Source organism: Lotus japonicus, chromosome 1 (genome assembly GCF_012489685.1).
Source record: "Lotus japonicus ecotype B-129 chromosome 1, LjGifu_v1.2".
Lineage (NCBI taxonomy): Eukaryota > Viridiplantae > Streptophyta > Magnoliopsida > Fabales > Fabaceae > Lotus > Lotus japonicus.
This window is the reverse complement of record NC_080041.1, coordinates 117,119,701-117,141,925: the sequence shown is the minus strand read 5'-3', so window position 1 is coordinate 117,141,925 and position 22,225 is coordinate 117,119,701. Positions and strand designations below refer to the sequence as shown.

The 22,225-nt window shown below is 36.9% G+C and overlaps 2 protein-coding genes across 4 annotated transcripts; both read left to right on the top strand.

Annotated features, from left to right (window-relative positions):
- The first annotated feature begins 343 nt into the window (after positions 1 to 343).
- LOC130729699 (sulfite oxidase-like) lies at positions 344 to 7,281 on the top strand. Of its 3 annotated transcripts, XM_057581528.1 has the most exons (12): positions 348 to 610; positions 1,311 to 1,426; positions 1,539 to 1,601; positions 1,703 to 1,739; positions 2,054 to 2,135; positions 2,692 to 2,810; positions 2,920 to 3,015; positions 3,131 to 3,241; positions 3,328 to 3,429; positions 3,749 to 3,796; positions 4,188 to 4,406; positions 5,175 to 7,281. In XM_057581528.1, the coding sequence occupies exons 1-12, from the start codon at positions 536 to 538 to the stop codon at positions 5,268 to 5,270; spliced, it is 1,164 nt and encodes a 387-aa protein (XP_057437511.1). In that variant the 5' UTR covers positions 348 to 535; the 3' UTR covers positions 5,271 to 7,281. The 3 variants fall into 3 exon arrangements, with proteins under 3 accessions (XP_057437512.1, XP_057437511.1, XP_057437513.1); XM_057581529.1 differs by lacking the exon at positions 3,328 to 3,429 and having other exon boundaries at positions 344 to 610; XM_057581530.1 differs by lacking the exons at positions 348 to 610; positions 1,311 to 1,426; positions 1,539 to 1,601; positions 1,703 to 1,739 and adding an exon at positions 1,752 to 1,970.
- Positions 7,282 to 12,467: 5,186 nt separating this feature from the next.
- Positions 12,468 to 15,816, top strand: LOC130729698 (cytochrome P450 94B3-like). Its single transcript, XM_057581527.1, has 2 exons — positions 12,468 to 13,539; positions 14,923 to 15,816. The coding sequence occupies exons 1-2, from the start codon at positions 12,600 to 12,602 to the stop codon at positions 15,585 to 15,587; spliced, it is 1,605 nt and encodes a 534-aa protein (XP_057437510.1). The 5' UTR covers positions 12,468 to 12,599; the 3' UTR covers positions 15,588 to 15,816.
- Positions 15,817 to 22,225: the final 6,409 nt, after the last annotated feature.

Below are 22,225 nucleotides of genomic sequence, written 5' to 3'. Positions count from 1 at the left end.
AGAGTTTTAGGTAGTGTTTGGTGAGAGTGAGACTTTGCTGAACTCCTCTCAATCTGTTACTGCTCCAAGGTCTTCTTCAGCCTATGCAAGTGTAAAGGCATTTGCTGCAAGTGTTTGCACAGCCAATAAGAACATGATAATGGTGTAGATGAACTTAAAAAGTTGTACTCAATGCATGCTAATCGAATCAAAAGAATTTCAAAATTTCCCATAGGTTTGGGTGGCCCAAACCATTGTATGTTTTATTAGGGGTATATTTGTAAATTAGTAAGTAATGCATGATACCCGTTCTAATTTAGTGGTGCTCCCTAAACCCATCCAAAGATAGTGCGCAAAGAAAAAGAAACGAAAAACAACCATAGCCAATGGTAACGATAGAGAGTGAACAAACGTGACAAATCAGCAGAATGAAAATGCCTGAATAGGACCCACCACAGTCCATCATCCTCCACCAATGGCGAATGTTACCAAAATCCCCTATAGAAGCCATTGACGTCGTTGCCACCTTGTGTTGTTCCTGAGACATCATAGAAGAATGACTGGAATCACAGGCCCTTCAGATTACTCCACAGAGCCTCCTCGTCACCCATGTCTTCAAATTAACTCCAAGGCAACCTTCTCACTTTTTGTTTATTTATTTCCTTTTCTAATAATGTATATTGCAATTACAGTTGCCTTCTTATATATACTATCATGATGATACCATATATATATATATTGTATTTAATTTTTCTGAAAAATATAATAATGCATGTTCTTAAGCATAGATATACAGAGAAGAAAAATGTTTAATAATACGAATAAGTAGTGTATGTTTGGAAACTCCTTTGAAATCCAGTGGATTTAGGGTGGACACAAGCAAAAGCTAAAGGTACTTGCTGTTGTCTACCGCAATTTTGACTTCACCATGATTTTTAAACGAGCTTCCAAACATACACTCAACTTTTCTAAATGAGTTACGAGTAAAGATGAAAAAAGTTTCTTACTATATAGTTTTTGTATTAAATGAAGGATGTAAAACACAAGATGGAGTCACAGACTCTAATGTGTTGTATTGTAATCAGGTCCAATGGTTCCCAAAATGAAAGTGATGAACAACATGTTTGGCTGCATTTTTAATTTCTTACAATCATTTCTTCATTCACAGAAGCTACTTCGATTGGTTTCTCTGAGAATTATTCCTCCACAACAATCGAAACCTATCAGATTTTCAAACATACACGAAAATCACGCATTTACATTGTACATATTTTGTTCAACTGTGTTTTTCAGTTATCTGCTTCTCAAATACTATTTGTTGAATTCCTCAGGAACCTTTCAATGCTGAGCCACCACGTTCTGCATTGGCTTCCTCATATTTGACTCCTGCAGATTTGTTCTACAAGAGAAATCATGGCCCTATACCCGTTGTTGATGACATAGAAAGGTCATAAGTTGATCTTGTTGTCAAGTTCCACCACTTCTTAATTTCGTCTAAGCTGTTCACTGCAGAGGAATCTTCACTTTTTTGTTATTTCATGACATGTTTGGCAGAGCAGATACTATGTGTCAATATCTGGTTTGGTGGAAGAACCCAAACAGCTTTTCATGAAGGATATCAGGTCAGTGCTGGGATGATATATATCTTATTCATTTGCAAAATGTTTCACCAATAAACTGTTTCAAATAGGGAACTGAAACTGACATTGTTATTTGATAACAGGGTGCTTCCCAAGTATAATGTCACAGCCACACTACAGGTTGCTTAGATATATGTTCATACTAAATTTTTAGTTGATACAGATTTTCACGATCATGTTGTTTTGGTTTGATTAGAAATATAATATGGAACCTTGTATTTTCATGGCACAAGTTATGCTTTTGAAATAGTAGGTTCATGATATGATATCAGAGTCTCAATAATCAATTGGTGTTGAGCTCGATCCTTATTGCCCCCATTAATCTAATAAAAAGTTCAATATAAGTACAAGGTAGGTGGGTCGGTACATTGTTCACTAAGAGCCAATTAGGCAACTGGTTACGAATATATTTTTTGACTTGAGGGCTTTCTCAGTGTGCAGGAAATAGAAGGACTGCTATGAGCAAGGCCAAAACAGTGAAGGGAGTTGGTTGGGATGTTTCTGCTATTGGGAATGGTTAGTACGATTTTTGGAACACTAAATTTGAGAGTGATGACCATGAAGTTTCATTACACATATTATGGGACATTTTGCATGAAGTATTATCAGATAAAAAGAAAATTTCCTTCAGTTTTTATAGTCATTGCAATTATATTGTTTGCATGTATCAGTTTCACGCTTTGGGAAAAATGAGAGCTAAAATGATCATAATATCCTCATTCCTCACTGTTTCATGCTTTCCCTCATGATGGTGTTTTTAAAAAAGATAGATCACTGAATTCTGGTTATATGCCATTGGGTGCTATTGCTACTTTTTGCTATCACTTAATGTCTTAATAGCACAATTGTTCTTTCTAGTGGCCTAATTTCATTTTGAAGAGTTATTCTTACGTGGCACACCTATGAACATGTTAACGCATAAGGACCAAATAGCAACTCACAGCGGTTAAAGGAGCTTCTGTTATTTGAGTTGTGCTTAAAGTCCCTAGAGAAATATATTCATATATTTGTCCTACATGTTTCATCTAATAGGTCTTAACTTATAATCTCGGTTTGATTACATTTTTCTCAGCTGAGTGGAGTGGTGCCAAATTAACTGATGTTCTCGAACTTGTTGGAATACAAAAGTTGACGAGTACCACTGAATTGGGAGGAAAACATGTTGAATTTATAAGCGTAGATAAGTGTAAGGTAATGGCTATGGCTTGTAAATGTACTCCAGAGATGTTGGATTCTTTCTTTTTGTTTATTGCTTCATGGACAGTATTTTGTTGTTTCCATAAATCTTAAAAAACTATAGGAGGAAAATGGAGGACCTTACAAGGCATCTATTCCACTCAGCCAGGCTACAAATCCCGCAGCAGATGTTTTACTGGCTTACGAAATGAATGGAGAAGTAAGTAATTTAAAATTTGCAGGGTTATTTACATTTTCTTCATATTTTTGTGGGTTGTATATTTTGATTAATATTTGTTCTCAGCTCAATTATTAATCTTGTGGCCATCTTTCAGCCTCTTACCAGGGATCATGGGTTCCCGTTACGCGTGGTTGTTCCTGGTGTCATTGGAGCTCGGTCTGTTAAATGGCTGGAAGCTATCAATATCATTGCAGAAGAATGCCAGGTTTGACATGTGATGTATAATCTTTCAGAAATAGCCAAAAGTTTCTTTTCAAAATGTCCTAGAATTGTCACACTATCATCTATCAGGGATTTTTCATGCAAAAAGACTACAAAATGTTTCCCCCATCAGTAAATTGGGAAAACATCAATTGGTTAACCAGGAGACCTCAAATGGATTTTCCTGTTCAGGTATTCTGCTTATTTTAGTCTATTTTGTTTCAACTAACTATTTTGGGAAAGAAAAATAATTTGTTGTGCATTAGGATTTGTGTTAAACTCAACATGGAAACATGTTGAAGTCAAGGTGCCAAAAGTTTGCTTCTCCGATTCACGTTAAACCCAACGTGACAAATTCTATATTCTCCATTGATACTTTGAGATACGTGAAATTACACTTGCGTTGACTCTAACGCCAAAACAAACATACACTTAAGTTGTGCTAAAACAGAAGTCTATGCAATGTTCTAGTAAAACTTTTGTCACTGATACTTATGATTTCACTTTGCAGTGTGCTATATGCTCTCTTGAAGATATGACCACAATAAGGCCTGGAAAGGTTAGTTTGTGTGATCACAGATTTTCTGGTTTATTGTGATATTCAATCTTCTATGCATTAATTTGCTTTCACTAGGAAAAGTCATATATATATATATATGTGTGTGTGTTCAATTAAGCATTTTAATTTCATACCTTTATGTTATTTTTCATGACATGCACGTTTTGAACTCTTACCAAGCTTTTAATCTGGTGCTAAATGTATCAAATCTTCGATTTGAGAATAATGATTTGTTTTAATCAGAAGTAAATTCAAATAATATTTTAATTTCTGGGAATAATAATCAATATTTTGATTTCCATATTCCCTTGAATAGGTTAGTCAGCGAAAATCCTTAAAGTTCAGTTCACAAGAAGTTGAATGCAATCCTGATTCTCACATTTTGGTGCAGGTAACAATTAGTGGATATGCAGCATCAGGTGGTGGCAGAGGCATAGAGAGAGTAGATGTGTCTGTTGATGGAGGAAAAACTTGGATGGAAGCTTCAAGGTTTCAGAAAACTGGCATTCCCTACGTAGCAGATGATGATAACACTAGTGAGAAATGGGCATGGGTGCTATTTGCGGTCACAGTTGAAATTCTCCACAGCACCGAGGTTATTGCAAAAGCGGTATGTCACATTTCTCCTGTTACTATATTTCATGATTCTATTTTCTTCGTCTTTTATAACGAACGACATATCACAAAAGGGCAAATCACATATGAATACATCTAGCCTCTGGCGGAAATATATAGGTTAAGACAGATTCAACTTCCGTAAATAGGTCTGACCTACTTTAAAATTTGAAGACATAAACCAAGCCCGCTACTTGTCAATTACCTATAAAAAACCTATGGCAGGTGAGTTTTTTTTTAGGTCTGACATGGTCTTGTTAGTCTAGCCTGGTAGCTCTCTTTTATAACAAGACTAACAAACCTATGTGAGAATAGGCCAACAATTTAAGCTGGATTAAAAAAGATTCGGCAGAATGTCCGAAAGTACACAAGATTGGATACAAGATGGAAACATTATCAGTCCAAATTTCATTCACATGATTCAGGGACACCTTAGCTAAATATTGAGCTACCCCTATTGACCTCCCTTGAAACATGAGAGAAAGCTACACTTTGAAAAGTTGAATATACCATTTTTCAGTCCAAAAATATGCATATACCATTTTTCAAATTCCAAAATGGTATATGCATATTTCATAACCAAAAGAGGGTTGGGGGCGTCTTAAAAGAAAAGTTGAGGTTTGAAAACAGAAATGACCTAGAAATCTCTCTTTGTATTTTGTTTTTTTGACGATTTTGAGTTAGAATTCTCTTGTAATATCTATTAACACCTTGGGTTAATGCTCTTTGTAATATCTATTTAATACCTTGGGTTGAGTTGCAGGTGGATTCAGCAGGAAATGTCCAACCTGAAAGAGTTGAAGATATTTGGAACTTGAGAGGGATATTGAACACTTCATGGCATCGGATAAAAGTTTAAGTCATTGATTCAAAACCTTGAAAGCTATTTGACTATATGGTAGTATTTTGCCCAATTTTTTTAAAGTTATTTTTAAAGTTTAGTGGAACTCAATTTTTTTTGGCTAAGTTTGGTGCTCATCAAAGCCATGATTTGGTGACCATCGATCACCCTCCTCTGGAGCTGAGTTTGCTTTTGGTGGCGGATGCCATGGGTGTCGCCTCTGTGAGGCCTTAGTTTTTCTTTTCTTTTATGCACTGTACCAAAAAAAAAAACTCAAATTGGTAATAATCTCTTAAAAAATATGCTGCTTATTTTTTATAAAGTAAATATAAAAAATAGCTTTTAGGTGTAAAGTTAAATGAGATGAAAAAGTTATAGAGAGCGGGTCAAGGTTACTCTAAGACCATTGTGTCTTGTTCTTATTTATGTTGTCTCTCTAATATCAACTCTATCGTCGTCACCACCTTCACCATTGCCACCACCACCCTTCACCACTGCCATCGTCGCACCGCCGTCTCCATTGTCACCTCCACCCTTTACCATCACCATTTGTACCGTCACCGCCATCATTGCCCTCCACCATCACCATTATCGCTGCCACCACCTTGACAATCGTTGCTCCCACTACCGTCGAGCATGCAAACCTTGTAAGAGAAAGTGGTGTATATTAACAATTGAAACTAATATGTGTTGGTAATCGTAAGAATGAACAAATCCAATTTAAGGATTATATAAAAAGATTTTGTTCTTACATGAACATTGAGGTCTTCATCTAGGGTTTATGGTAGGATTGGTAGTCATTGTTATGCCAAAGAGAGAACCTGATTTATTATGAATGGGGGTTAGCCTTTTATAGTGGGGCTGAACCCTAAACCTAAATCTATTACATTTGGGTCTTGTTTATGGTCTATTGGGCCTTAGTATCCATCCATACGCCTAACTAAACCTATCTGGACACTAGCGAGTTCCTTCGTTGACTCACCTTGCCCAGCGTTATCCTAACATTAAGTCTCGTAAGTATCTTGTTTGGCGGGACCTGTCCATATTTTAAATTCATGACAAAAATTTGTGAAAAAAATAAAGGCTTAATACATCAGAAGGCCCCCGAAATTGTAAAGGGAATCAGTTCCAGGGCCTGTAAAATTTTCGCATCAAATTGGGTCCCTAAATTTTTTTTTTAATTCAATTAAGGTCAAATGCTGCCAGACCTCAATTTTATCCTAATCATCAATTACACGTGGCTTTTATAATTTTTTTAATTAAAAAATTAAAAAAAAATTCCAACTCAATTATTTAATCAGAAAAAAAAAATAAAAAACTTAATAAAAACCTAATCTAATAATCCCTTAACTAAACAATTTAATAATTTAAATAATAAACTAACCTAATAATCTAATTATAACCAATACATAATTAAACCCTTTCATCCCCAAATTGAACCCAATTACAAATCTTTCCCATCCCCAAATTGAACCCGGACAAGAAACCAAACTCTCCTTTCTCCTCCATCACCAAGAACAAGAAATTGAATATTGGTGGGGTTTGATACGATTTTGGGTTTGGTACGGTTTGAGGGTAGTGTTGGATTTGGCTGCAGTGAGGCTTTATGGTGGTTGAAATGGAGATTGTGAAAGGTGGGTGGTTCGAATCAACGAGTGGGGTTTTGGTCGGGTGTGTGTAGCTGCTGTGTGATGTGGGTGTAGAGATTCAATGGTGGTTTTTGATTTTGGTGGCAGCTGGTTGCGGAGGAAAGGCTTGAGGGTTGTTCTTGCTTTGATGGTGAAGTGAGAGGTTTGTTCTACACTGGGTTTCATGAAAATACATTCAACTTTCTAAAAAATGAATGGGGTTTATGTGATTGTTGAGTGATGGCTTGTGAAGGAGATGAAATGAGGTTCAATGGAGGAGTGAGAGAGGGAGACGTATTAGAGATTGAAGGAGAGATGGAGCTAGGTAGGAGGTTGAAGAATATTGTTCTATCCCAGATCTGGTTCTTTTTTTTTTTTTTTTTTTTTTTTTTTTTTTTTTTCAGAATCCTGTTCTGGTTTGGGGTTGAACACAATGGTAGGTTTTGCTAGGTTAATGAAAATTAACATGAGTTTGGTTTTGATGAAGATGATTTGGGGTTAATTTGAGAGGGTTTGGAATTAAAAAATTAAGTTTTAAAATTTTTCAATTAAAAAATAATTTCAAATGCCACGTGGAAAAGCTGAGTAGGCTAAAATTGAAGTCACTTCAGCATCAGACACACTTTGTCCTTAATTGAATTAAAAAAAATTTCTTAGGGATCCAATTTGATGCGAAAATTTTACAGGCCCTAAAACTGATTCCCTTTACAATTTCAGGGGCCTTCTGATGTATTAAGTCAAAAATAAATTTCAAAACATATACCCAAAAAAATATGTATGCATGCTCTTTCTTCGAGACAGATGGACATAAATATCAAACAAAATCCCATCTTGAAGCGGAATTCCTCTGTTCAAACTTCAAACATGAAAATAAAGGCAAGCATATAAATAATTATTTAATTCTGATTTATTCAGTCACGTTTGTGATTGTGTGGGAGCTCCATGAGTGAGACTGTGAGAGTGATAGTGTAAACAAATAAAAAGAAGAATCATGTGGTGAAACGTGCCCGGAGTTGGATGGTTGGTGCATCTGACTAGCCATAGCTAGCCTAAGTTGTCTCATGGAGTGATGGTGATCATGTCATGCATTGGGTCGCTTCGGGACCCCATGTATGATATTGTCGAGGATTTTTTCTTTTGACAGTATATTGTCGAGGATTTGGTATAACGTGGTGAAGATATAATATAGATGAATTGTTTGGGTGTTAGATTTGCCACCCAGGCAATAGATCTAACACCCCACTTAAAAATGAGAAAATACCAAAATGTCCCTCCGTGTTTATTTTCGGAATATAAAGTTCCGAATTTTTTCGGAAGATAAACTTCCATAGGTAAGTCGGAAGAACAGTCAATATTATGTTTCTATTATGTTTCGGAACATCATGTTTCCAATATATTTCGGAATGTTATCTTCCGAAGGGTACTCCTGCCATTTTTTTAAAAAGCCTGGGTGTTAGATCTATTGCCTGGGGTGGCAAATCTAACACCCGAATTGTTTTCCTTGATAATATGGGGTTCGGGGTATATATGAATTGTTTCCCAAACTTTATTGGGATGACTCTTTCTTCTCGTTTTCTAATGGTGGAATGGTCTTTATCACTGAGTCTCCTTCTTTCCGTATCCAATGCAACTATGGTGAGCTCGAAGTGAGTACTTCTATATAAGATATTCTAGCGCTCAAATCAGCGCAATCGAGAGAGAATCAAGATTAGAGTAGAAATGATGTTACTTTTGAGACTAATAGTTTGTGTTACATTGAACTTGGTCTTGCTTGCGCAATGATTTGATGTATTTGGCGTATGTTGTTCGTGGATTATCTTTCCCTTTCTAATAGTTTTCATTCTTTTAAGTTTTTATTAGTGTGTTGTAAGGCTAGCTACTAACTTTATGGCTATATTTGTCATTTCCACGCGCTGGTTTGTTTGGATTGAGGAGTGTCCATTTGGAATTGGTTTCGGAGATGTAAACTCCTCTATTGCTATTTGATTTTGAGGTTATTCCTCTAATAAAAAGTTAGAGTAGAAAGAGTGTATACCTGAAAGAAATTTCTTCGGATCATTGTCACAGTGATGCCAATGGTGTTAAAAAGGATGCTATCCGTTTGAGACTATTTCCATTTTCCCTTATAGATAAGTCATCAAATTGGTTATCTTCCTTTCCCGATGAATTCATGAATATTTGGGAAGATTGTCCCGAGAGGTTCTTAATAAAGTACTTTCTTTCTTTTAAGTCAAGTAAGCTACATAGGGATTATTAACTTTGCTCAATTTGAGCAAGAGTCATTATTTGAGGCTAGGAAGAGATTCGATAAGATGCTTAGGCAGTGCTCACATCATGAGTTCAGTGAAGGAAATTGGTGCAAATATTCTATAGTGGCCTTTCTCACCATAACAAGTCCAATATTGATACTGCTTGTAGGGAAATGCGCTAAAGAAATCCCCTTCTAAAGATTTAGCAATAGTTGTGGACATGGCCTCAAACAATTATCAAGTCATCACTACTGACAAACAAACATATTATGAACAAGCATACATGACCTTGTCATGTGGAGGGACAATCCATAGGTGACCAACAAACTTATCACTGACCATTAGAGATTTTAATGCCTCAGATACTCGGACGACTGTGGGACAATTATTGTGGAATAAAAAGACAAACTCATGTACTTTGACTCAATACTAATGACAACTTCCTACGCATATAAAGTGTTGGGGAGAGTCACAGCGAGGACCCATGTGGCAAGATCGAGGGGAAATACCAAGGAGATCTTGGACACCACATCTTAACCCAAAACCTTAAGGCATTAGGTTTATGGGTCCATCTCCTTATAAACTCTCCCTCTTACCCTTGTTGGGGAGAGTCACGGCGAGGACCCATGGGGCAAGGTCGAGGGAAAACACCAAGGAGATCTTGGACACCACATCTTAACCCAAAACCTTAAGGCATTAGGTTTATGGATCCATCTCCTTATAAACTCTCCCTCTTACCTTGGCTTCTCCGATGTGGGACTTGACTCTAACACTTGATTCCAACAATTTCCCCTAAAGTGTGAGTCCCTCAACCAAATCACCCATGGTCCTCCAGTCTGCGGAAGCTATCCACCTTGCACCGCTGTTCGCTGCCAACGGAACCCGCCACCTAGCCACACTGCTAGGAAGACTTTCGACACTAGGAGCCGTCATGGTCCCCACGAACCATCGGCTCTGATACCACTTGTTGGGGAGAGTCACGGCGAGGACCCAAGGGGCAAGGCCGAGGAGAGACACCAAGGAGATATTGACACCACATCATAACCCAAAAACTTAAGGCATTAGGTTTATGGGTCCACCTCCTTATAAACTCTCCCTCTAACCTTGACTTCTTCGATGTGAGACTTGACTCCAACACTTGATTCTAACATAAAGATGCCTAAATCAATGTGATATCTACTATTACCATATTGTATCTTTTATATCTTAACATATCTCTACCATAACTTAATATATAGAGAGATAGCAGATATAAGACTTTTAATAAACAAATCCTTCCTATAAAGGAGAGAGATTTTTGGCCCAATCCGGACAATTTCTTCTGTAGCCTCTGCATGACTAGGTTCGAAAAAGATAATCTCCTTGATTTTCCTCCCACCGGGATTTCTAGATAGGAAAAAAAATGGCATCATATATAGTTCTTAGTGTAACAGAGCAGCCCGTCTTCTAATTGCACTAATTTCAACTGAGATACATGTTATCTTGCTCTTAAAGAAGTTCACCTTCAGATTATATACCAATTCAAAACAGCGCAAAACACATTTCAGCAGCACACCATTTCATAAGGATGCTTCACCTACCAAGAGAGTGTTGTCCGCGAATTTCAATTTAGATATTTCTACTGCATCTTCAGCCCCTACTTTGAACGAAATAAATTTGGTAAGGGAAACTACTTGTTTGACCAGCCCTTAAACTCTTGTGCAACCACTAATAATAGAAAAAAGGGCCAATGGGTCGCTTTGAATTCATCCTAGGGCTTTTGTTCACCAAAACAAATATCATTGATGATTCTAGGTAGCTGCGGCTACACCCAGTCCACTTTTCACTAAAGCTCATTCTTTTTAGCATATACGAGAGGAAGCTCCACGTCACTGAATCATAGACCTTCTCATAATTTATGAAGCTCCCCGAAGATTGTGTACTTCGCTTCATGGATCACTTCGTTAGCAATTACAACACTATTAAAAATATTTCTTCCCCAACAAACGCGGATTGACACTCACCAATCAATTTCGACATCATTTTCTTGATTCTGTTGGCTAGAATCTTCGCTACCACCTTTTATAGACAACCCACTAGTGATATTGGTTTAAAATCTTTCAGAATGGAAAGAACCTACTAATCAATTATTTAAGATTTTGTGGTCAAATTATGTGAATGATGTCCAATCATTTATAATGTGCTTTTATAGTCTCACATGGACGGTGAACTCTCTAACCCTGAAGAGATATAGACTGACTGTGCTAGTATGTGTCCTGGGGTCTACTGCTTTGTTTGTTAGGAGAGAGATAGAAGAGAGAGAGATGCAAGAGAGAGAGATAGGAGAGAGATGGGGGAAGTAACCTTGTTTGGTGGGAGAGATGAGGGAGGGAGGAGGGGGTTGTAGAGGCCTTTTTGGAGTCTCTCCAATTTGGAGAGAAATTGAACAGTAACCGTGGGCTGCATTTTTTAATTTTTTTTTCTACTTTTAGCCAACTTAGTGGCGGTTTTTAACCCCCACTTTGTTACTTTTTTTTCAAAAAAATATTATTTTAATCTAAAGTTAATCTTTTCTCTCTCTTCCACCTCATTATTTCTCATCTCTCTCTCCTCTATCTCTATCGTACCAAACAACCTCTTAAATCCACTCTATTTCTCACCTATTTCTCTCTACTCAATCTCTCTCTTCTCTACTCTCTCTTCTCTATCTCTCTCTTCTCTACTCTCTCTTCTCTATCTCTCTCTACCCTACCAAACATAATGTACAAGTATCCATTCCCCTCATATTCTTCATTCTTTCTTTCCTGTTATTAATATTTGGTAGTTTTCAACAAAATAACCATGTCGACCAGGGATGCTAACATAGTTTGAATTTAAAAAGAACTGCATAGTTTTCATGGTGCTCTTCTTCGAAACATATAAAAATGTTTGAAACAGCCGGCCATTCAAAAATACTCCTATACGTTTAGCCTTATCAGATGAATGGGCGGGTGGGGGTATTATTACTAATTATTATATCCAGTCATCACTATAGGACGTTTGAATTAATTGAAGATTTTCCACAAATCATAAGATTTCATGATAATTGATTTGATGCAGCCAGACTATCTCTTTTGATGGATATGGTGGAGAAGTTGATTTGGGAAACAGGGAAAGTTTTTTATGCAACAAACAAATAGGAAGAAAGGATAGAATAAAGCAGAGGAAAATATCTAATTAACAACGTGTGGAGATGAACGTGAAGCTTCGCGCCCCTTTCTTTTCACTTTCAATTTTTCTGTCAATTCAACAATTGTTATGATGATCATCTAACATTCAATTATTAAATAAAGCGTGACACATTTAGCTCTTAACAATTTTAACAACCCATAATTGAAGGCTGAAGACCATATAAAAATGTATATACATTAAAAGAAAGACCATATAAGAGTCAACTCACAACTTGCCATCATACATACATGTGAGTACACTTCTTATTACTCTGTTTATTCATGGGTAACATGGGAGGAGGACTCTTCCCCCTCCTTTCATTGCAACCCCTCTCATTCATCATCCTCTTCTTCATCCTCTTTCTCTACATAACACTCACCGAGTTTCGACGAGTCAAAAAGCTTGCCGGATACCGTTCGAGCCCAGATGACTTAGGTCTGGACTCGGGTTCGGGTCCGGCAACATATCCCCTTATTGGGTGCTTAATATCCTTCTACAAGAACCGGTTCCGGCTTCTAGATTGGTATGCGGAGCTTCTGGCTCAGTCACCCACCAACACCATCGTGGTCCACCGCTTAGGCGCGCGGAGAACCGTAGTCACCTCCAACCCTCAAAACGTGGAGCACATTCTCAAGACAAACTTCCACAACTTTCCCAAAGGGAAGCCCTTCACGGACATCCTCGGCGACTTCCTCGGCCACGGCATCTTCAACGTGGACGGCGAACCGTGGCTCGCACAGCGCAAGCTCGCGAGCCACGTCTTCACCCCGCGGTCAGTCAGACAGTTCGTGACAACCACGCTGGAAGAAGAAGTGCGGGAGAACCTGCTGCCAGCGATGGAGGTGCTGGCGGAGGAGGAGAGGGTGGTTGACTTGCAAGAACTCTTAGGGAGATTCTCGTTCAGTGTGATTTGCAGGTTCACGCTCGGGAGTGATGTGTGTTGCTGTTTGGATCCGAGTTCTCCGATTTCACCGCTGACGAGGGCGTTTGATGTGGCGGCGGAGGTGTCGGCGAGGCGTGGTGCGGCGCCGTTGTTTTTGGTTTGGAAGGTGAAGAGGTGGCTAGGAGTTGGGTCGGAGAGGAGGCTCAAGGAGGCGGTTGAGGATGTTCATAGGCTTGTCATGAAAATGATTCAGGAGAGGAAGGTGGTTAAGATGAATGTAACAGGAGATGGAGATGAAGATGATGATGAAGATCTCTTGTCGAGGCTTATTTCTGCAGGTCAGCAAAATTTTCAGTCAAAAAAATTCACTTCTACTTTATTTGATACTTCATACTTCAATTATTTTCTTTGATATTGACTCAGATTTATCTTCTTGGAAAGAAAGAGTGATTAATAGTTACAATGTTTATTGATTCAAAGTTGTACAACTTCATATTTTATTATAAAAACGCATGTGATCATATAATCTCAATCAACAATGATATATACACACTTTCTTTTTTATACACTTCATTTCCACATATTTTTATGTCTATTTCTTTCCTCTTATCACTTATCACATCTTATACTTTCTCTCTCTTACTTTTTTCATTTCTTCCTATCTCTCTCATCCCCCACCTCATTCCACCTCATTTTTGAGGTGTCAACAAATAATTATCCTAATCTCAATTATATAATATTATGTAACAAAAAAATTATAAAATATTATAGTGAAACAATGATTACATTTATACTCTTTTTCTGTTAAATTAAAGTATGGATCAATTTTATCTTATTATTCTCTTTAAAAATATAAAATAAAATAATAATATAATATGGACATTTTAGTATAAACAAATTTTATTGGATACTTGTGGCCTGTGTGATGTCTTCTCTCTTATATGATAATGTTTTAGATGAGGTTATCTTTATGTGCAAATTATTTAAAACTTTAGTTTCTATTTACATATTCATGTAATTGGTCTGTGTTTTAAAAAGTTAGCCTTTTATTAAAATGATATATTTATGAGGTATATATGCTGATTTTTTTTATAAGCCATTTTATCAAATGTATTGATACATTTGGATTTCTATATTTTATTCTATTTTTCTCTTAATGTGGATGTATACGTATGAGGAGTCAACACAAAGTTTCATATATGAAATACAATGCATTTAAACTAGTAAAAGTTATCGATGGACATTCAATTTGTAGTGATGCTCTTGAGAAAATATTGTAGAAGTTGAAAATTGCCATAAAATAATGTATGAGTGTCAGTACAAATATATATCTCTAGGAATAAATCACTCTTAAACTACTGTGAGCACTCCTCTAATAATTACTAAAGTTTATGTAATATTAAAACTCTTCATTAGAAAACCATGTGTTTGATTTCTTTTGTTAATGTAAGGGTTTTGTTGATAATAATAAACAATATCTCTGCCAATGAAATATGATTCCAAAAGCATATCATAAATTGTAATAGTGATCAGACCTGAACTAAGTCAAACTTTTATTAACAAATATAGAAGATCGATGGAAAAAGTTTGCAGCACATGTGTAATATTGACAAAGGAAAATATTTTATTATACTTCCCACCCTCTCTCTCAATTGTTTTTTCTTCCCCATAATTCACGTCTTTTGATCATCACTCGTTTACATGTATTATTTGTCCGGCAGGTCACGAGGAAGAGGTGATCAGAGACATGTTGATAAGCTTCATCATGGCAGGGAGGGACACAACATCCGCAGCCATGACATGGTTCTTCTGGTTACTGTCACGTTACCCTAACACAGAGAACGACCTAGTCAAAGAGATAAAAAAATTCAAACCAAAAGAGACAACAACACTGAACTACGAATCACTGAAAGAATTAACATTCTTAAAAGCTTCCCTCAACGAGTGTATGAGACTGTATCCACCGGTTGCATGGGATTCCAAGCACGCCACGTGTGATGACACACTGCCAGATGGCACAAAGGTATTGGCAGGAGATAGAGTCACATATTTTCCTTATGGGATGGGGAGAATGGAAACGTTGTGGGGGAAGGATTGGTTTGAGTTTAGGCCTGATCGATGGTTTGTTGAAGAAGGGTTAGAGAAGAATGAAGGAGGGAGATTAATAATGCGTGAGGTTTGTCCATTCAAGTTTCCAATTTTTCAAGCTGGTCCAAGGGTTTGTCTTGGTAAGGAAATGGCTTTTGTTCAAATGAAGTATGTTGTGGCTTCCATTCTGAGCAGATTTGAAATTAGAGTTGTGAGTCCGGAGAAGCCTGTTTTTGTGCCGCTTCTCACGGCACACATGGCCGGCGGCTTAAAGGTCTTGCTTTCCAAAAGGGAATAAATTAAATTTGGTTAGTCAATTGTTTTTTTGTCACATTTGTCTATTTACGTCTAAGAAATCGTGTGACAGTTTCTTTCAACAAATTTTTTTTTTTGGATTTGAACCTCACATTTATAAGTATTTAACTTTTTGCCATTAAATCAACATCTTTTTGTTGGTGGGTTAGTCAATTGTACTTTTCTTATTATATATACACTTCAACCCATTAGAAATATTGGGATGTTGGTAAGTTGTTTGGATAGTACATAGTGACATACTATACCATTGTACACAAATTAAATATTTTAAGGGCTATTTTTATAGGATACTCCTTTAGTTTTATTTTTTATTTTTTTACTTTTCATTTTCCTTGCTTATCTTCATGTGTCCTAAGGGCCATAGAATGTGAATATAAAATTTAGTGGTGCACTAAAGCTCAGTTTGCAAGTTGCAGCCGCTAATTTCATTGGTAAACTAAATATAGATACGTACAAGCACTTGGTAGGAAGAGATGAGAATTTATAAATAAAAAGTAAAAGGAGTTGTCTGGCGCCAATCACTGGTCTCTGGTGATGTATATGTATACTACTTGTAACTTATAAACATAAGATTTGTAACTATGTAAAAGAAAGTGATGTCATACTCTTCCTCGATCTTTAGTGCCCGCGACTGACACCTGCTAGGGTTCCTCATCCTTTCTCAAGTCTGTAGCGGCTAGCCTCCTGCCAATGGTCTCGATCTCCTCTTTCAAGATTTGCTTTTGTGGCTTGACGATTCTCATCCCGTCTTCTTTTTCGGTAGCTCTCGGTTGAGGGCACCCTCAAGGTGGACGAGATCTAGATGTGGAAGATGGGGAATGAGAGGGTGTTGATCTAGACGAGTCAGATGCTTCAAGGAGTATTGGAGACGTTTTTTAAGGGATATTGTCACTTTGTTCATTAATGAGATCTCTGAATTGGTGGGGTACAAACAATCAAAAACTTGTTTTCGCAAAATGGAAGTCAAGAGAAGGTTTTTGTCTAACGTGAGAAGAACGAACAATGGTGGTATTTCGGGTTCGTTAGATTTGCGCCCATGGTTTGTGCGGAGATGAAGATTAAGTTCTTGGATGGATTCAAGGTTGGTGGTTCATTTTTGGCTGTGAAAAGAGTGAGGTTCCCCTTCCCGTATGTTCCCGGTGCGGCTCTTGGGAAGACAAGTGAAGAGGTCTGGTTTGAAGAAGGTGGTGGCAGCTACAACACATGTGGGACAATTGAAAGAGGTTGGGTTTTTTCCGGATCATTTATCTTGGCGAGATGTTTTGATGGGGAGCCTAAGAAGCATTGGAAGGTTTTTGATCTTGCATCTGAGGCAGGCATATGTGTTGCGTTTTCTTATTTTTGTGAGATGGACCAGAGGATTCTAGTCAAAGCTCTGTTTCCCGAGATTGATGGTCATGGATGTCGGAAGGAAGACGAGTTTTATGAGGTGGATGGTGGTGAGCTAGGTAAAGGGGTTGGAAGTGTCAATGGTGCAACGTGATCTTGTTGTCCCTTCTTGTAGGCTCAAGGGTTTTGGGTCGGAGGGTTCCGTTGGATTACATGGTGAGTATAATATGTGTGGTCTAGGATATGTGAAGTTGTTTAAGGTATCTTGTATTGATATCTTTGCTTCAATTAATCTGATCTTCTGCTCCGTGAGAGGCATTCGATCTTTAATTTGGATTGACTTCCTTTCGGGGTTATTTTTCCTCATGTGATGTTTTCGCAGAACCATATAATAATATTCTTTTATTTCTGGTGGTTCTGACCTTGCTCTTGTTTCTTTCTCTTTGGATGGGTATGTGGTCAAGGGTGTTTCCTGTTTAGGCGAAACTTCTAGTCCTCTTACTTTAAGGATTTCCTTTTCTAAATGAAGGGTCCTTCCCAAGAAGGAGGGTCTTGACATGCTAGTGGTGGGCTTCTCTTCAAAGCCTCGCGGGCGACCAAAGACGCAAGAAAGGGGACCATATACCCATTCAATAGGGATATCCCATGCTGATGATGAGCTTTTGGCTTGGCCAGAGGGGGAGATTGGTTTTATTATATTTCTTCTCCTTTAGTGATTCATCTCTTCCGTCCTCTATTGCAGGTATTTTGCTAGAGCTAAGAAGTCATGACTTCTTGGAAAAGTCTTGATCTTGTATACCACGGGAATGACATAGAAATTATTCGTGGGCTAGCTAGCTGGAGAAAGAACATAGAGAGATGTTTCTCCTTAGCATCCAGGTGATATTTCTAGGTGTTTATTTCCTGATTTTTGGCCCTTATTTTTGGGTAGCTCCACTAGTCTTTGTTTTGGGTCATGTGGCTTTGGTTTTGCTTGTTGGACTTTTATTTTTTTGCTTTTTGAAGGTGTCGCGCATTCAACCATTTTGGTTTGGCTTGCCTTCCATATTATGATTTTGTAAGGGATTTCAAGTTTTTCGCAAATATATATATATATATATATATATAATCTATTTCCTTAAAAAAATTAACCATATAAAGTTTATAATTTAAAGAAATAATTGTAAAATAATTGATTGAAAATTAGCTACTAAATAACTGCAAATTTACTTATGTCATGTGAATACGTAGCAATTTAGTAACGGCGTTTAAGCCTATTACCCGGACAAGTGGTGTATATTCTAAACTACTTCAAATATGTGATCGGTAATGTGATATAGGAAGATGTTATTTTATTTCAGAAAGAGAATAACAATGTTATTTTATTTTTTAAATCAGAAGGATTTTATTGAACACCAAACCTTAAACAATGGTTGTGAAGTTTAATTTGCTCTGCACAATGTTCAACCGACCAAAATCTAGATACTTTACAAGTTTACATGTTCATCATCAGTTCATCACTAATTAGAAATAATCTATTCCTGTAAAACGTGCTTAATTTGTTTTAATTAAAACGTGAAGATCTGGTCATCAGAGTATTGCACATGCTTTGCCCCAGTTGATTACTATTTCACATGCGATAGTCTACGTACGCCTCTACGTAACCATAGATATAATTTGTTTCCGAAAACAGCATAGATATGAAATTAATATAATGTTAATTATATATGTAAACAATAATAGATAGGAAGTTCATATATGTTAGGCGATGGTTCATATGATATGATTAGTATTATTATTTGCCACACCAACTCTTGAATCGGCAGTTTCTATTTCTATATATGCTCTTTCTCCAAAAATAATAGTAGCATGGGCCTCTGAAATGGTAGGTTCTCAAAGTGCTTGTTTCACTTTCATTCATTGCAAGTGCCAAATTTATGTTGGTTTTTAATTAATTTTAAATAAAATAATGGGTTTGTCCTTGACTTATAATAATACTTCATAGCTTAAAATTTAAAATGGTCTTTATAAAATATATTTCATAGCTTTTAGTCCCTGAATTTTTTTTGTTTAATTGGAAAATAGTCCATATAACATCATAAAGAATTTTGAAAGGACCTAAACGTACGTGACAATTCTAGCCACATATAGGTATCCACGTGTATTTTTCACATAAGTATTAGTACTTTCAAAATTCTCTTTCATCAAATTTAGTCATTTCAAAATGTTTTTTTTTTTATCAAATTTAGTTATTTTCCTTTTTCTACTTCTTCCTTTTCCTCTTCTTCCTCCCCCCATCACCCCTTCTCCCACCATATTTTCTAGTGAAGCACCGCACACAAATCTTGATAGCTTTGAAGGAATTATTATTTTCTAATCTCCAAGTTGCAAAAAATTTCAAAGGAAAGGAAACAGAGCTGTAGAGATGGAGGTTGGAGGGAAGGAGGAGGAGAGGAGGGAGAGGTTTGGGGGATGGGAGAAAAGATTTGAGTGTGGTGGTTCGCCTGAAAAAAAGTGGGAGAATGAGTGATGGGTGGGAGGAAGAAGTGGAAAATAACTATATATAAATTTGATAAAAGAAAATTTTGAAGGACTAAATTTAATAAAAAGGAATTTTAAAGGACTAAATTGGATAAAAGAGAATATTGAAAGAACTTAAACTGATTTGAAAATTACATGTGAACACCTATATGTGACTAGGATTAGATTGGCACGTGGGCTGGTGATTGGGTAAAAAATATTTAAAAACATTTTATGACGTCATAAGGACTATTTTCAAATAAATAAAATCTTCCATGGACTATAAACTATATATATTTTTATAGGTACAATTTTATAAGTGGCACACACATGCATGCCTAGTCGTTAGTTTTTGCCTAGAAATAGGACTTTTGTATTTTAGTTTTATATCTTAGTTTTTATGATGAACAATAGCTTGTGTAAGGTGTTTTGGAGCATTCCTACGACTTCTTCTCATGTTAGAAATTATGTTTTCCTTAGCCATGCTTGACTAAGTTTCTTTTAGCATTTGGGATGTAAAATAAAATGCGTGTTGGAAAGACTCGTGTTGTTACCATTAGACTAATCGTCACATCGAAATGTTACAAGCATCAACGAGTATCACATGGAGGAGCTACAATGGGGCGATGGCTCACATTTTAATAATAGTGGGCAACAACTCATGATAGAGCGATGGTAGTGCAAATATTAAAAGAACAACAATTGGGCAGTGATTGGAAGTGGAGCAAGAGTTGGGGTGCGATTCGCAGAGGACCACCTGTAGGGTGACAGTGCAACGGTGAAGCAGGATGACGGAGGTCTAGGGGGTAGATCTTGTGGTCTGAGAGGAGGAAGGGGGTAGAATAAGAAGCTTTGTCAGAGGGGGTGTGGGCCATCGGGGGAGGGTGAGATTCGTGGAGAAGGAGGGACGACAACGACTCATAGCCATGGATGAGGGTGCATAGGAGCGAAAGTGGTAATGGTAAGGGTGATAGTAAGTGGCGGCAAGGTGATTGTTGAAGGGCGAAATATAGTGAGAGGCACGAGCAGTGATAACAGTAAGGGCGATGAGTAGGAGGAGCGGAACAATGAACTAGGCGATGGACCGAAGAGAAGGGCATAGAAAAAGAAGAGAGAAAGCTGGGTTCGGGAGAGGGTTATCAAAAGCTTGGGCAAAGAAATCGAGGTCATTCAGCATAGGCTAGCTGACGCTAACATTTCCGCTCCAAGAAGTAAGTCATACATCCACGAAATTACCTTTGGCTTAGGCCGACACTAAAATTGCTGGTTAATGTCATGACCAGCGTCGTTTTGCGCTGGTTTATACGGTAAAAATTAGTCAAAATTAGTATCAATGTCATGACCAAAGCTAATTTTTCACGTTATATAAGCACATTTCTAGTGAGGCGACGTAGTTTATGAATGGTTATAAAAAAAACTAACATTTCTGTAATCGTAAATTGCTCACAATTTAGCATCATAAAAGATACTCCCCTCTGTTCCTATTTAAGTGTCCATTTTGAAGAAATTTTTTTTTGCTATTTAACTGTCCACTTAGCATTTCAAGAGAGCATTAAATGATGTTTTTACAACAAATGCCCTTGTCAGTAAAATAAATGAGGAGAGATAATACATACTTCAAAGGGTAAAATAGAAAAATAATTCTAACTTTTTTCTAAAAATCAACAAAATTAATCACACCCTTAGAGCATCTCCAATGCAAGGTTCTTAGTTCTTATTTTTGAGTTAAGAACTAAGAACTAAGAACTTTACCATTGGAGGTGCTGACATGGAGCTCTTAGTTCTTAAAAATAAGAACTCAGTTCTTATATAAGAAATTTTGCTTTTTGAGTTCTTAGCTTAAAATATTGATTATTTCTCTCTCATTCAAATTACTTTATTACTTTATGAGTTTTGTTTTTTACTTTATGAAAATAAAAAATATAAATAATGTGGTTGGTGGGACCAAATGAATAGTGGTAAGAACTAAGAACTAAGAACTCATGGTTGGAGCAAAATTGTTTGAGAGTTGCTTAAGCACATGTGGCAATACGGACCCACATGAATAGTGCTAAGAACTAAGAAATAAGAACTAGTATTGGAGATGCTCTTAATATGTGTGTCTCTACTCAAAGTGGACAGTTAAATAGGAACGGAGGGAGTATATCATAGTTCAGAATTATATTTACTTATCATAGTTTGAAATCATGGAGTGATTATGTACTTATGGTACTTTCATGTTATGGACCTTGATGGTTTCGTAAGATGCTCTGAAAGGTTAAAATATGATATATGAAGTGTGAAACAGAAAAGCATGGTAAGAATTATGTGCTTGGGTTGATTGTTGATTATATTTTGTTGTTGATGATAAGTTATATATGGTTGAAGTAAGCTTAATCTTCTAATTACTAAGCATGCTTTTGACGAGAAATTGTTCTAGCTAAGTACGATTGCTGTACTGAATACTGATCTTGAAATTATAAAAAAGTGTGAAATGCTAAAGAGTGATAAATATGGTTTAGAATAGGTTGAGAGCAAAAGGGATTCCCTATTTAAGATCCAAGAGCTGATCAGACCAAAGGTGATTCCCATTTAAGCCGGCTACATTTAGTACTTTCGGAACTAGGCGGGACCAAAGAACATTCCCCTGTTTAGTCTCTAAGAGGGGATGCTCCTTGATAATCCTAGAGTTCAGGATTGATTCTTGGTACTAATGTAGAAAAATAATGGAGAATAAGTATTGTTTTGTAAATGCAACAAGAAGAGAGTTATGTTTGAGAAAGTTTTTCCATACACGTTTGTTAAGGCTGAGAA